At 38.8% G+C, this 16883-nt stretch overlaps 1 protein-coding gene across 23 annotated transcripts in view; it reads right to left on the reverse strand.

Moving 5' to 3' along the window:
- ENOX1 (ecto-NOX disulfide-thiol exchanger 1) overlaps nt 1-16883 on the reverse strand; it is a 570778-nt gene that overhangs the window by 186606 nt on the left and 367289 nt on the right. For 20 of the 23 annotated variants that reach the window (XM_063650809.1, XM_063650793.1, XM_063650795.1 and 17 more), the window contains 2 exons: nt 13087-13229; nt 12161-12298 (listed from right to left, as the gene is read on the reverse strand). In XM_063650809.1, coding sequence (XP_063506879.1) covers nt 12161-12298; nt 13087-13156 — 208 coding nt within the window. In that variant the 5' untranslated portion in view covers nt 13157-13229. The remainder of the gene's footprint in view (nt 1-12160; nt 12299-13086; nt 13230-16883) is intronic. The other 3 variants (XM_063650807.1, XM_063650808.1, XM_063650813.1) reach the window with 2 other exon arrangements.

Below are 16883 nucleotides of genomic sequence, written 5' to 3' on the forward strand. Positions count from 1 at the left end.
CCTTCCCCATGCCTTCCTAAACTGCTCTCCAATGAGGGTAACACAAACTAACACATTTGATCCCTATAGTATGTACCACACTTCGCCGATTCTAGAAAAGGCAACAATTCTCTGATGATGATTATCTTCTCCTTCCTTACAGACAAACTCAGAGAAGTTAACTAACTTGCCCAAGTTTACACAGCTAAGGGAACAAGCCTGGATTCAAACCTAAGACCTCAGGCTCTACTCTAAAGCCACCATCTGTCTCTTGCAGAGACAGTTCCTCAATGTTGAAGGAAAAATTTTTTCTCCAGAAAGACCACAGAAAGGATGCCCACATACTGCTGCAATAGGCTAACGCCCCTCTGTCCTTGCACTTTCCCACCTTTCCAACCCCCTGCTTGCCATCCTCAGCGCTGCACATCCAGCCACCCTTCCACTTTCTTGCCCCATCAGCCCACCCCTTTTTTCGTGGCTCCACTGCCACTCTTGTAGGAGTGTGTAGTCCAGCTCTGAAACTACTCTCCTGAAAATGATCATGCCTTCTTTGTCCCCTTGTCCTTTCATTCTCGCCACCTGTTAAAATCCAACCTTGGATAAACCCACAGAGAACTTCCTTCTCTGTGCCTGCCTACTGGGAGGACACAACAGTGCTGGAGAAAACCATGCGGGGCTCTCAAAGAGTGTCCAGACATCTTACCATATTTTTCTGGTCAGCTTCCTGTCTCTCCCCCAGTGAAACCTTCAAGGGTTCTCCCTTCTCTTCCAACCTTCCATTCCTCATCAGCCCACTTATCCTCAGCAGATGCCTGTCCTTTTCTGAGAAATGGAATCCATTAGCCAGGAACTCCCTCCACCTGAGTTACCAAATCAGCAATCCCACCTGCTCTGCATTCTGGAATTCCCATGCAGGATGTACATAGGTTGACTCAAGTCCATTTCATTTGTGCTAAAGTTTAAAAATTCCAAGTTTCTGTTTTCTTTGAGAGAGTGTTACTTGCCTTCAGACTGCAATGTATATATTCTCTCCCATACTGATGATTACTTTTTGGTTACTGTCATAAACCTGAGGCATGACCACCATGGTGTTATTCATAGAAGTCTACTTGATGTTACAAACTTGTTCCTGGTTCAACTTTAGTATAATATCTAGATCACAGGACCCAGGTTCAAAAATGGAAATCTGCAGCATTCAAGGACAACAAAAAGTGATGTGCATAATAATTACATAATTGAAATCTTTAAATTTCAATGTAATACAAATAAATCTCTATGATTCTCCCCTACCCCCCAACCACTAATGATGTATTTCCACCCAAGGTATTTATTTTTAAAAACAAAAGTGTAAAGATAGAGCTGGCCTAAGGCAAAAAACAGAGGAGATTTTGCTTTAATCATTTGCCCCCAAATCCTAATATAGTGGAAACAGTTTAGGCAGATAGACCTGGTTATCAATTCCAGCACTGTTTCCTTCCAGCTGAGTAACCTTGGGTGAGTTAACTCACATCACCTAAACTCAGTTCCCTCATCTATAAAATGGGGTTAATAATATTTAGCTAGCAGAGGATTCAATGATGCAAGATGTTTAGAGTATTTGGCACATATTAGGTGCCAAATAATTATAGGTTTTATTACTATTCTTTTTAGTATTCCTAGTAAAGTCACTCATATCATAGCCTCAGATCTTTAACTTCTTATATCCCTAGGGAATACGTACATTCACTTTAAAAAGACTTTGTCTGTAAACTTCTGCTTCCAGCCACCAGGAAGTAACAAGGATAGAATTTATTCTCCTACTTTAAACAACTCAAAAATCAAAATATATGAAATGATGGTTTTCGGATACTGTACAACAAGAAGTACAGGATAGTGATCATTGAGAGACGGGAAATAAATGAAACTCATGATAGTCCCAGCCACTGTCTAGAAAGTTTCCAGGGCTTGATGCAAGGAAGAGAAACCAGAACACAGCCTGAGGTCTGTCTAAATTCGACATCTGGGGAGACCAATGCCCCTGGAAATTTCAGGGCAGAGTACAAGAGAGGAAGGAGCCAATCAGAGAGAGAGAGCTTTGGAGATCTTCAGAGGTCCCCTCAGAGTCTGTGGCTGCATGTTGATGAGGAGAGACTGAGAGGGAAATGCGAAGGCTGGGGCAAAAGCCACAGATGGAACCTTTCTGAAGCTCACAAAGGACAGGGAGTAGCTCAAGTTCTCGAGATCCAGAGAGAAGCAACCTCGCAATATACCAGTAAAGAGTTCCCAGAAGTGTTTTGCCTCAGAAATGGGACGAAATTATCTCCAGTCTAAAGGCTGCTTAGATCCATTAACCCAAGTATAAAATCAAAGCCTTGAGAGAATCAAACTGTTTCCAAGGAACTTGATGGCATCTCAAAAAAAAAAAAAAAATCTTAAAAATATTTTAAGGAAGACAAAAAAGGAAAGAAAAAGAAAAAAATCCAGCACCTGACAACATAAAATTCACAACGTCTGGCAACCAATAATAAATTAGTAGGCATGCAAAGAAACAGAAAAATAAGACCTATAATAAAGATAAAAATCAATCAAGAAAGAGATTCAGAAATGTCACAGATAATAGAATCACTAGATGAGTACACTAAAACAGCTATTATAAATATACTCCATCTGTGCAAGAAGGTAGATGAAAGCATAACCATGATAAAGAAAGACAGGGAAGACACATTTTTAAAAAAGAAAGAATCTGAAAATATAATGCTCAATTATGAGAAAAATAAATCATGGATGTCAAATAAGGGGGCTGGAGGTCATAGTTACTCTTCATATTTAACTGAAGATATAAAATCTATAGTATAGACAGTCTAAGGACCAAGTATAAAAGTGACTTTTCCAGGTATTATGCATTTTATGTGATTATTTGTATAAATGAACCAAATTACATATTCATTCAACTACATAGTTACCAAGCACCCAGCTTTAATGACAGAGGAAATACAAAGATGATTAGCTACAGTTCTTTCCCATAGAAGAAGTCCAGCACAGTCTATTAGACAGACGATAGAATAATTATATTAGCACATAAATGACATGTGCTTACAATTCAAGAATGCAGTATGTAACACACTGTAAACTATAAGGCAGGCTGCAGAATAATAAAAGGAAATAAAAGCAAACAATGGATATGGAAGTCTCCTATGCAACTAATCCATAGTTACAAATAAAAGACTTTGACATTAACCCAATGCAAAAATTCAATATACAATAATTTACATGCACGCACACACATATATACACACACTTATATCAGTATAGGAACACTCAAACTCATTTTAATATGGGAATTTAATTGTCTGGCTTTTCTTTCTATTCTCTGCTGAATTAGAATGTCCACTCTGAGCAGAGGATACAATTTCCTAGTGTGGAATGCAAATATTTTCCCTCAGCTTATTGGGCTGTTAAAGATACTGAAGCTTCTCTACTCCAGAGGAAATCAAGAAAATTAGGGAATGTATGTATTTGTGATATATACACATATAAAAATTATATATTGTAGATTATATATTTAATATCTGTACATATGTCAATATGCATGCAATTATTTAAAAATATATCTCTAGTTTTAGTCTAGTGAGTAAGAATGTGGCCAGCATAGTTCAAAAGGCTAATGAGTAGTACATATGCCAGAGTACAACAGAGCAAATAAAGATTAAGCTAATCAAGAGGTGCAAACTAGAATAAAATTTAAATATATATGTATTTGTTGTAGTATACACAGGATGAAAAAATTTTTACATTAATAATTCAGAAGAGGTCGATCTAATACTAAGCAAGTAAATTTACCTTATTCATTCCATGGAATAGAAAAGTGACTATATTATATTAAGCATTTAACAAAAGTTTGTAACATCTCTAGCCAACAAGGATATAGGCTTTTGTCATTTGTAGAGAGTTATTTGAGAATAATCTTTGATTTGCTTTAAGTGATGTCAATTACCTTATATAGTACATGGGATAGGCCAAAGCAAATCTTTTTTGGAAACAGATTTTACACATTGTCTTATCTCTAGAAATACTGTAGACAGGCTGGGTGCAGTGGCTCACACCTGTAATCCTACCACTTTGGGAGGCCAAGGCGGGCAGATCGCTTGATCAAGCCCAGGAGTTAAGAGCCCAGCCTGGGCAACATGGTGTGAATTCCCATCTTTCCTAAAAATACAAAAAATTAGCTGGCACACACCTGTGGTCCCAGCTACTCAAGAAGCTGAGGTGGAGAATCACCTGAGCCTGGGAAGTTGAAGCTGTAGTGGGCTGTGATCAGGCCACTGCACTCTGGCCTGGATGACAGAGTAAAATCTTGTCTCAAAAAAAAAAAAAAAAAAAGAAAAAGAAAAAGAAAGAAAAAGAAACAAAAGAAATATTGTAGACACACACACATCAGCTTAGCACTACGATGCAAGTTGCAGGACAGCGTGTGTAGCACCTATGGCAGTGCCTGCACATGGCAGGTGCTCCATATTCCAGTCCCATTGGATATATCTACGCCATCTACCTCTGCCCCATCTACCTCTGCCATCCCTTTTTGGACAGCAGCCTTCTAGATATAAACCCAGCCTCCCCTCTTGCCATTCTTCAATGCAGTCTCTATAAAACAAGTCAGATACTTTTTTGTTAGCAGAAATAAAGAAACAAAAAACATGAGTCACAGGTCACTTATCTCCTTAAAACTTCAGTAGTTTGCACTTCAAATAAAGTCTGTACTCCAAGCTTTGGAAGGCATGGTCTGGCCCCAGTCTATCCTACCAGACTTGTGTTAAGCACCAACCTGCTAATCCCACTCCGTCCCAACCACCACCTCTGGCCCACATACACCCACTTTTCTCTTCTTTGAAGGGGCTAAGCTCCTTTCATCTCAGGTCTTTGACATTTTCTGCTTTTAGAACTTTCTCATCTTTTCAAATTCTCCATTTCTTTCTGCTCTTCCCTCCTGCTAACTAGATAAGTCTAATTTATCCTTCAGGTCTTAGTTTGAATATTACTAGTTTAGAGGAACCTTTTCTGTAGCTTCTCCAATACCTCCAAACAAAGTTAGGCTCCCAATTCCTCTTTATAACATCCCACAATTATAATTAGTCATTTGTATAATTATTTGATAACATCTTCTTTAGAGATACATGTTCTCCGTAAGAGCACCACTGGTCGGTCAGGCCAATTGCTGTTCCTCTAGTGCCTTGTAAAAAATCCTGTAATACTGTGGTGAGTAAATAAATATACCAATGTACTGTCCTAATGTCCTGGGGAAGAAAGGGTAAGTAACTGCACAGAGTGTAACAGAACTGTCACAAGTACATGAAATCAGGTACATAAATTGTGAAACATAAGTCAAGGGCCTATTTGTTTTCTGACACTTGATAGTGAGAAATCTTTCAACAAGATGGAAAATAAAAACAAAAGAGAACTCTGAGCATCGTCCTTTAGAGACCCAACTGGTACCCGCCAGGCTGTCTGTATCCCCTTCATCATGCCTGTGTCAGAGAATGCCACCATTAATATCTGAAGGGACTAAAGAAAGAAACTTTGCTGGTATGAGTATGACTTTCATTTTAAAAACAAGCATGTGGGGTGGTTTATCAACAGACAGTCCTGAGTGTATTTGTAAGCTGAAGAGACAGTTTCAGGCAGGATTTCCAGATTCTATTTTTTATCTCTGACCACTTCTCTCATTTCAAATCTTGGAGCCCTGCAATAGTAGGAATGTAGTGGGACACAAGAGAGGGATCTGGAGACCTGGCTGCAGGGTATGCTGAAACCTGAAGCAGCATCTGAGAGCTTCTTCCTAATTTCACAGCAGAAGTGTGTCTGGGTGTTATGGTCCCCAGGGCGTCAACAACCATCCCTATGTTGTGGCCACTAAAGCCACATCTCCATCAGGCCTTCCTTCCTACATGCCAGGCCCATAAATCTCCCTGCTCACTACAGGTTTTCTTTCAACAGGTTCCTCAAACTCAACATATCCAAAAGGAAACAAGCCATCTTACCCACCCTTCTCTTTCGCCTTCCCCACCTTCTAAACAAATGGCTCTATGGTTAACGCAGCTTGCAAGTCTAGAAGCCTAGGAGTCACTGTTGATTCTTCACTCTCCTTATGTTCCATGTGGTCTTAGTCATCCATTCCTGTGGTTTCTACAATGAAATGTCTCACGAGTCCCTTCAGATCACTCCATCTCTACTGCTCAGGATAATCGCTGGCATTACTGCCATCACTGTCTCTTATCTGGGTAACTCCTGTCTGGTTGCCAACCTTTCCACACCCCCATCAGTCCTCTACAGGGGTTACAAACATGCTCTGTAAAAATATAATTCTGATCCTGCTACTTCCCTGCTTAACTCTCTTCAGTGACATCCTATAGCACCCTTTATCTATTAATAGCATAACCACTTATCATGTTGATTTGTTTTTGTGTATTTACTCTTTTCTGTTTTTCCCACCACTCTAAAGCATGACAGTAAGGTCTATGTCCTGTATTCCCAGTATTTAGCATAACATCTGGCTCAATAAATCTCAGTTAAAAGAGTGATGCTTGAGGAGATGAAAGGATTTAACAAATCCCCCTTCATATCTGGGCATATTAAAGAGGATAAAGGTGTTCCTGTGAGGATTAAACAACCCAAGAAGGAAATTAGAAAAAAGTACTCTGAGGAAGCAGAGAAGAATGAAAATAAGTGGAAACACCAGTGAATGGGAGAGGGTAGTGAAGGGGACGGAGAAAGACTTGTAACCTATCTTAGCCTTCCATGAGTTAGAAAGCTAAGTTCTTCTCAGAATGGCAGGAAACAGAAGCAGTGACAGTGAACCCAGAGCTTCTGAAAAAGAAACAGCAAGGTATGAGCCAAGGAACACTTAAGGGTGCTGATAGACCTTTACAAGTGTGAAGAAGTCTTTTGTTGGCTCCAAATTAGTCACTGATAAAGGATGTGGCTCTATGTAGTTAATTGGGAAGTATGCTGTCTTTTTTTTTATTTTTATTTTTTTGAGACAGAGTCTCACTCCGTCACCCAGGCTGGAGTGCAGTGGCGCCATCTCGGCTCACTGCAAGCTCCACCTCCCGGGTTCACGCCATTCTCCTGCCTCAGCCTCCCGAGTAGCTGGGACTACAGGTGCCTGCCACCATGCCCGGCTAATTTTTTTTGTATTTTTAGTAGAGATGGGGTTTCACCGTGTTAGCCAGGATGGTCTCAATCTCCTGACCTCTTGATCCGCCCGCCTCAGCTTCCCAAAGTGCTGGGATTACAGGCGTGAGCCACCACGCCCGGCCAAGTATCATGTCTTTTTGGAACATGCGTTTAAAATAGCACAAATGGCATGCTAAGAAGCTTGGAGTAAAAGATGTGTATCACCCCAGAGTCAATAACGGCTAAAGAAATATTGTTGACAATAGGAAAGGAGAGTTCAAAAAGTTTATAGAAAAGCAAGGTATTATCTCATGGCCAGAGAATATCCAGAAAGCACTACTAGTTCCCAAGCAGGCCTGGGCAAGAAACTTAAAACCTGGGTACTCAGCTCCTGCTTTTCAGCTCTCCTTCCAGTTGATGATTATAACTTTGGAAAAGAAATTAGGTTACACAGAAAGAGAGCAGCTGGTCACACAAGAGGTGCCAAAGCTTGGGATTTGATATTCTAGATTTCAACTTGTGACACCAGAGGTGGGGCCTTCTGAAAAGGGACAACGTGTGCCACAGAAAACTGAGAAGAAGATTTCAGGCAACACCTGACCACAAGAGAGTTATTTTGAAATTTGAGATTAGGGAGTGACACTGTTCAGCACAAACATAAACAAACAAAATTGTAAACCAAATCATGCAGAGGATATCATATGAGGCTTAGAAGGATGGATGGTAGTGGAGAAGGATCTCCACAGTGAATATTCTAGCGTCTCATGAGAGGCTCACAGGTTTGTTTTTAAATTAATTTTTAAATTTTACTTTAAGTTCTGGGATACATATACAGAATGTGCAGGTTTGCTACATAGGTATACATGTGCGATGGTGGTTTGCTGTACCTATCAACCCATCATCTAGGTTTTACGCCCCACAGGCATTAGGTATTTGTCCTAATGCAGGCATCTTTTAAAGGCTAAATTAAGTTAGGAATTGTACATAGTAGATCCCACTCTTTGAGAATTACTTATTGCACATTAGCATAGTAAAGGCCTTGGGAAAACCTACAAAGAAAGCAATTTATCTGTGTTTCACCCAGAGTTTGCCACCATTGTTAGGCCACCTAAGTACAATATTTATGTGACCTCCACTCTACCTTACAGCAACAGTGGAACACGAATGTTCCAACAGATTGGTTCAAAAAACCTAGATCTACACCAATGCACAAAGTATTGACAACAAAAACAAATCAAAGGCAACAAAAAACTTCACAAAACCAAAACAAAGTATGGGGAATAAAACAAACAAGACACAATAATGGAGGTAAGTATCATCTCACAGAACAGCCAGGACTTTGGAGTATGGGATTTAGGATTGGGGTATAACTGTATAAAATGGTATATTTGCGATAAAAGGAACAAATTCAATGTAATGATCTTAAGTAGCACTTCCTGTGAAGAAGGTAAACAGAGAAGTTCATAAAGGTGGGAGCAGAATCATGGTGAGGGGAACATTTGGTGATGATGAAAGGGGAGGGAAGTAGAAGAGGCGTCGCTGTGGAAGTGCACGACAGCACATCTGAAAGGTGTGCTACCACAGTAATGAGGGATTTGATTTCCTGGGAAATCATTTTGATAAAATCAGAGGATATAAAAATTTTATGCCTTGCTTTACTGATAATTTTAATCTCTCAATAAATTGAAGAAGCACTGAGGAAAGGGATTTAGTGTCAGTTTAATTTCAACAAATATGGGAAGAGTGGTTGGTCATTTAGAAATATCAGAAACTTTGGGAGAAAGCCAAGTACTTATAAAATCCAGCCTCTCCATAATCCTGTCAGAAATGTTTTAAAGAGGATTTCTTGGAAGGAAGGTTAAACTAAATAATCTTTAAGTCCCTTCTGAAACATTAAAGGCTGCCTCTAACATTCTGCATTCACAGTGAAGAACTCCAGAGGTGGCCAGCATGACACCTAAGCAAGCAGTGGCATCCATGGCTCTATGGCTACGTGGAAAAGAAACAATAGTGCTGCACACCGGGTACAGTAAAAAGGGCTTCAGATATGTCATGTAAACATACCATAGAACCATAAGAACTGAAACAATGTGGTCTTGGAATAAAAATAGATAAATCAGTAGTAAAGAATAGATACTTCAGAAATAGACAAAAATATGCATAAGAATTTAATTTCCAATAAAAGGCAGAATTAAGTCACTGGGGGCATGGAAAATAGGGAATATAACAACTTCCAGAGTGGGCAAACCTTTCTGCATTTAGAAATGGAATAAAGAACTCATAAATGAAAAATTAAATATAAAAACCATTAAAAAGATGCCATTTTTGCATATCAAATTAGTAAATATTAAGTCCATATGTATAGTTTGGGAATTAATTGACCAGTACTTAACAAGAAACTTGAAAATCCTCACTTCTTTTGACCTACTAGTTCCACATGTAGGAATCTATCCAATGGAAATAATTCTAACAGCTAAAAAGCCCCATCCATAAAAATGTCCACTGCAATGTTTTAAAGCAAAATATTATTTGCTTTAAAAAAAGCAGAAAGGAGAAAGGAAGAAATAAGAACAAAGGAGTAAGAAGACTATTTAATGTATGCTTACCATATGGAGGTTAAATTATCCCATTTAAATCTCACAGCAGTTCCATGAAGTGGATATGATCACCATTTTGTAGAAAAGGTAAGATGTTTTTGCATGCTCCGGGAGACTAAGTTCTTTAAAGAAACTTGGCTAGTAACAGTGAAAAAATGGAAACAGCCTAAATGTAAATAGTAGAATGGTTAAGTAATCTGGAGATTTGATGACTTATTTTTAAATTTTTAATATAAAAGAATACAATGGAAAAATAGTTTAGGATAAGATGTTAAAAATGCATAATAGAAAATGTTATATTCAGTATGATTGAAATACACAGAAAAAAGACTGGAATAAAATAAATAAACACTAACCAAACACAACAGAACCTGACCCTGAGATTGTATCAAGGAATGTAGTTGGCTGGTGGCCCTGAGAACAAAGCAAAGTACAGTTAAATTATCAGGCTGTGTAAATAACGAAGGGAAGCCCAGAAAGACCCTGAAAGGCTCAAAAACAGTTTAAGCAATTTGGCTAACACAGGAGATAGAAAAAGTAATTCGGGGCAGATACGGTAAATCTTCTATAACGAGTAGGGCTGTAATTCTTTTCATGGCAAGTTGCTGGGAAAATCATAAATTGGTCACGGTTAGAATGTCAGAAGACTCAAAATCACAAGAAAAAAATAATGAATTATGAAGGTTTTGGCTTACTCTAGAAGTCGTACAACATTTTCTGAGAGAAGTAGGAGGTGAGACAAGAGTAAGTAACTTCTGCTCTCTGAATATTTCAATTAGGCAGCTGGGGAAATGTGGGTGGAAAAATAGAAATCTTTACTTTCAAGTTATTAGAAGAAAGTATCTGTCTAGGTAAGCTTTAGGGAAAAGGGGCCTGGGATAAACACATGTTCAAGCCATAGAAAATGTCATTTATGTACACCTACCTCCCTAGAGCAGACTAATCTTCAATTGTATGAATTTGATAGCATTTTGAAGAACTTAATAAATATCCTAAATATAATGTTTTAAAACTCAGCCTTTGTATTTCCTTTGTCTCCTACTTTCCCTGGTCTCTTATCCATTTTCATATTCTTTCTTGTTATATTAAAAAAGAAACCATATATATTATATATATGTGTATACACATATACACATACACACATGTACACACACACACACACACACACACACATATTACTATAATTAATTTGGAATTTTTCATTTATGGCCACTATTGACCAAAAAGAAACACAACAAAAAACAAATGCTTGGTCAACTCAGCATAAAGTGCACAGGTATGTGGGAGTAGAACTTAGCAACATTCCAAAAGCGATTGGTTTCTATTTAATGAACACCATCTACCCTCACCTACCTTGATGGCCAAAAAGTGAATTTTTCTTCTGCCATTATAACAATGACTACTGCATAATACCTGGTTGTCATCTCTCCACTATAAATTCTGAGAGGGCAGACCATACTTGTTTTGTTTACTGCGGAAGCCCTTGCACCAGACAGCGGCTCAATGAATACTTGTTGAATGAATGAATGAGTGAGTGAATATACAAATCCTACTCATCTCTCCAGACTTAGCTCAAGCCCCACCTTCCTGATAACATCTTTCCTCAAAGCCCCAGTGACCGATCTGGTTATTACATTACCAGTCTGCACCACTACTTAACACACCTGACTCTACACATCATTTTTATCATTGTTTTTCAGGTGTTGGTGTTTTGTTTTGTTATTTTCAATTTAGAGAGAAAGGCTCTTCAAAGACACTTATATGCATATATATTTATTCTATTTCTCAAAGCACTTTTTACAGGACACATGTAAAATCCTCAGCAAACACCTGTTAAATTCAATGATTAAATCTTTTAGATGACTTTTGACTTTGTGGTATTTCTAAACATTTTCTCTGCTGAATGCATCCATTATATTAGGATTCCACCATGTGGTGGACAGAAAACAGGGAATTTAGTGTCAGCTGAGCTGAGTTTATAGCTCTGCCACTTCAATGCTGGAAAAGTCACCGAAACTCTGCTCTTCTGTTTCTCTATTTGTAAAATGGAAACATTAACAAGAGTAATAACAAAAAGAAATACCTACCTATCATAAAGGGAAGACAGTGCAATCAAATGGGATAATGTAGGTGAATGAGTTTTGCAAATTGGAAAGCAAATATTAGCCATTCTATTTCCCAATTTTAAAAAATGCAGTTGATGTTGCAAGACTGTGTATAGCAATAACAGTTAGTGTGGCTTTTTCTGAGAACAGCTATTAGGCAGAAGAGAAAGGTGATGAGGAAAAGAATCTCAAGTACAACTTGCCAAACATGCCCCAGTCATAAATAAAAGACTGTGTCCAACACTCGCGGTACGGAGAGATTACCAGGCACCTGTCACCTACACCCTTCGGCACTGCTGCAAGCATCTCTGAAACCAGGAGAAAGCTTACCAGACACGAGCTGCTGTCCAGGCAACCCCACGGGAACCATGCCCAAGTTATTCATGGCTGTAGCCCAGGCTGTGGGATCTGTCACGGACATGTTGAGCTGGGTCGTGTCTATCGCTATACTCCCCAAACCATCAGCTGCTGTGGGGAAAAACAAACCATGCTTTAGAGTCCATAGGCAAGGGTGTTTGTTTTAAAGAGAATCACATTTCTAGAGATGTGAGGCTTCATTTAGCACATTCCCAAACTACAAAAAAAATAAAGAACTATAGTCTACAGCAATGTTTTCTCTAGACATAAACACAAAGTGTTTCCAAATACTTTCTGGGAGAAAACTTAATGACATGTAGTTTATATTATACACAGCATGCTATTAAGGAGGTACCCCTGGAAAAAAATTGAAGAATTGTTTCCTTCTCCCAGTGAAACAACATTAGTTAAGTCACAAGGCTGAGAGGCAAAGCAGTAACACTCTCTTGGTAAAACAAGTTAATTGGCTTACTGTTTCTAGGTGTAATTCCTGAGCAGGCAGGCCTTCTATCTAATAAGAAAATAGTTGTCAAGCAGTAGAACTGGTCCTGACTGGATTTATTAAGTGTTACCTTGTAATCCATTCCTTCCTTTACAAACTTTTACATTATTACACTAAGAAAATACAGGTGTCTACTTAAAGTGACTTTTCTGAAGGATTTCTAAATAAATAAATCAAATTTAAAACAAGTAGCACAAAGCTTAAGAAAACCCAAAACAAAACAGAAGACTGTGTCACATTTGACTTAGTGCTCTTTCATTTTCACTAATTCTACAGACTGATTTCTTTATGGGCCCAGGCTCCTGGTTCAATGCATATTTTTCAAGGTGGGACAAGCTTTTCCGCTAAGAACTCAAAAAATCCTTGTTTGTGTCCTGTGCTGGCCACTGGCATTTACCTGCAGCCATCATCTGAGGAAGCTCCTGGGGAAGCTGGGTGATGTTCTCAACTCCACCTGCATCTACCATTGAATTATGAGCGTCCAGGGGGCAGGAGCACTTTGATGGCTGAGTGCAGGGTCCCCTCGGAGGTCATCAGATTCTGCAAAATGGGACAGAAGTGTGGTGAGAAACCTTAATAGTTAACTGAGATAAAACGTCAAGGAACAAACTGTTATCTATTCAAAATCAAAAACAAAGACCGATTTCCAGTCTCGGGCACAGAAGAAAGGCTGCTTCCCATCGCTCAGAGGCTGTCTTGTGGCTCAGTTAAAACCTTAGAGCCCTGTGAGATGTGTGGGTCAACTCATCGACTCACCAGGAGCCTGGGCTGGCTGAATAAACAGCCCCATTTGTGAGTACCTCAAAGGCCTTGCTTCCTACTGAAGCACCTTCACAAATGGGGGCTTATCAGTCCGTGCACAGCATTTTCCACACACAATACACATCAATGGAGAGAGCAGAGTCAGGGCTAAAGAAGATTTTTTTTAAGTTAAAAAATTAATTGATGCTGTTATTTTGGAAGATGGTCGTCTGTGGAATGTATTCAGAGAGGAAAAAAAGTTGGGAGGAGGAAGGAAAAAGCAAGAACCCATTCACCATGCAGCTGGAAAAGGAGGGTACCTAAATTACAATAGTCAGGAAAGGCAGAAGAGAAGGATGGCATGCTGTCCATAAAGGAAGATCTAGAGGGTGTTAGGGAGGCAAAGGAGGCAAAGGAGAGCATTTGTTTTTTTCAGCTCATTGGGAAGATAATTTAACTGGCCACAACTTTTTTGGTTTGAATTTTCCTTAGAATTGCCCAGCTTTTATATATATAGTCTTTTAATGCACTTATCTAATAAATAGAAGTAACAATTAAACATTAAAGTTACAAAGTTCTACTCAATCTCACACTATTTATAAAATGCTATGCCTTCTCTCCACCCTTACAAATGCAAAAACAGAGCTTTCACCTATATCTTAAGTGTACTTTCACCAGTTCAAAACTCAGATGAGTGGCATGACAAGTTTGATCTTAAGTAGATTAGATATAACAACTAAGTCTAAATATTTATTTTTATTTTAGTATAAATTTAGAAGTTTTTCTAAACCATGTTCCTGTTAATGATGATTTTAGAATTAGATCTTATGGTTTGACAGTGTATCTAATGTGAAGTTCGAACCTTTTATGGCATGTCTTTTTGTTTCTTTCATTCTTAGGTATAAGAATCAGTAATTCCTTGAGCACTGTACTGTCAAAAAGAACTTCTGATCAGTTGAGCAGAAGTTTAATTCAAATGGAAGCTAAGGGTTCAATTCTCAAGAACAGGTGAATAATGAGCAAATAGTTTTTATGGTCTCAACAAATCCCTAGCCCTCAACTAGAGGGGTATGTAAGATAGTGTGGAATTTTTTTCCAATTGTCTGTCAGGAAGATGAATCATCATCATCATCGTCCAACAGTGAATGATTCTAACTTTGGAAGCAAATTGTACTGAGAATAAATATTTTATTCCTTCCCACTATACTATCCAAATGAACTGAGAACCTGCATGTGTATTGTACATCAATTATCTTAGGCTATGGGTGCCATCAGACAAAGAGATTCTCACCATAGAAAATAAATTCAATAGCATAAGAAATGGATAGCTAACCTAAATGTCTGGTCCATTCACCAACGATCTTTCTACGATGAAATCTCATAGCACTTTTCTCTCTCCACTTCCAACCATTTCAGAGTAGCAAGGCAGAGTCAGGCTAGAATGTGTTCATTCTTTTGTTCAAATGGCCCTGTAGCAGAGCTGTTTCAGATCTTTGCAAGGTCACTATTTGTCTTACTTATCTCCCCAAATGAAGTTTAGTTGGCTAGCCTCCTTCTACCTCAGATTCTTCCCAAATGGGCATTAATCACACATTTTTTTTCTCTCTAATGAGTCTGCAGTTCTGGAACACTATATCAGAGGACATCCCTCTACTTTGTAGGCTCATGACTTGTGCCTGACCCACCACATTTCACCTTGACTTTTTGCTACACTATTTTAGGGATGGCTTTAGTTTTCCTTGGCTCTGTAACAGTCTGCTCCAATGACAGTTTTCACCTTAGTGGTTACAGTCATATAAAGGGGCATCAAGTGTCCTGGAGACCCATCGTTTCTACCTAACACTTTCACGGCCACTTAACAGACTGCAAGTGTTTCATTGAAAACAGTAACAAACTGCTACTGTTCCACTGAAAAAAAGCATTGTTCTGTTGGCAAGATGTGGTGTATAAACCTAGATTTATCCCCCAATCAAACTCTTGTGACATTCAATGTATTACATCTCTTCAGTCTCCCAATCCAGTGGTTTTAATGACATACAACTTCGTGTGGCTACCATGTGCCTGGGATGGTGATTCTAAAGTAAGCTCTGTCACATCTTAGGAATTTCCAATAGTCTCAAGGCTGCCGTGACATTGTTCACAAAATTTAAGTTGATTCGATCACTCGTTTTGGAAGAAAGGTAATACTTTTAATTAATTACCAACTAGTAATTTATGAATAGTTGCAAGAATGATTTTGGTACTTTGTTAGCATCTATTGTTCCTATTGAATATCTGCCTCTTTAAGTGATTCAAGACCATAATGCCTAATTTATCATTCACATCAATTTCTCTGCCTTAGTTTTATTATTTCTAAACTATAGAAAAGATTAATCTTCTTAGCAATGTTTATTTACACACAGAGATGTGGGGAGTTAAAAATTATAGCTAATAAAGCACTCTGAATACAGTAGGTGATAATTATTACTATTTTATTTGGAAATGTAGTGTTTCCATTAAGATACCCTGGGATCTTTGTGTTCTGGTAGATAATTATGTAATTAATTCTAAAACAGTGAGTAACACTTGATATTTCTAAAAGTAAGTGTTGCCCTAGTTTTCTGTGCCACACCTCAGTTGGAGCACAATATTTCATTTTCCACCATTCCTTTATAAAATTATATGAGGTAGGCCAGGTGCGGTGACTCACGCCTGTAATCCCAGCACTTTGGGAGGCCGAGGTGGGTGGATCATCTGAGGTCAGGAATTTGAGACCAGCCTGACCAAAATGGTGAAACCCTGTCTCTACTAAAAATACAAAAATTAGCCAGCGGTGGTCGCGCATGCCTGTAGTCCCAGCTACTCAGGAGGCTACGACAGGAGAATTGCTCAAACCCGGGAGGCAGAGGTTGTAGTGAGCCAAGATCACGCCACTGCACTCCAGGCTAGTTGCCAGAGCGAGACTCCATCTCTAAAAAAGTAAATACATAAAATAATATAATGTAATTTAAGGCTGGGCGCAGTGGCTCAAGCCTGTAATCCCAGCACTTTGGGAGGCAGAGGCGGGCAGATCACCTGAGGTCAGGTGTTCGAGACCAGCCTGGCCAACATGGTGAAACCCTGTCTCTACTAAAAATATAAAAATTAGCTGGGCGTGGTGGTGCATGCCTGTAATCCCAGCTACTTGGGAAGCTGAGGCAGGAGAATCGCTTGAACCCAGAAGGCAGAGGTTGCAGTGAGCTGAGATTGCACCACTGCACTCCAGCCTGGGTAACAGCAACACTCTGTCTCAAAAAAATAAAAATAAATAAAAATAAATAATATGATGCACTTAAAAGACGTATAAATATTTTTTCTCTAGGTTTTTTTCTGCCTATGCAACTACAAAAACTTTCAAGAGATTCATGACCAATTATGAAACTGGCAGTTTCTACTTACAGCTTTAATGAAGTATGAGCACCACAAAACAATCTG

Source organism: Pongo pygmaeus, chromosome 14, assembly GCF_028885625.2.
Source record: "Pongo pygmaeus isolate AG05252 chromosome 14, NHGRI_mPonPyg2-v2.0_pri, whole genome shotgun sequence".
NCBI classification, from domain to species: domain Eukaryota; kingdom Metazoa; phylum Chordata; class Mammalia; order Primates; family Hominidae; genus Pongo; species Pongo pygmaeus.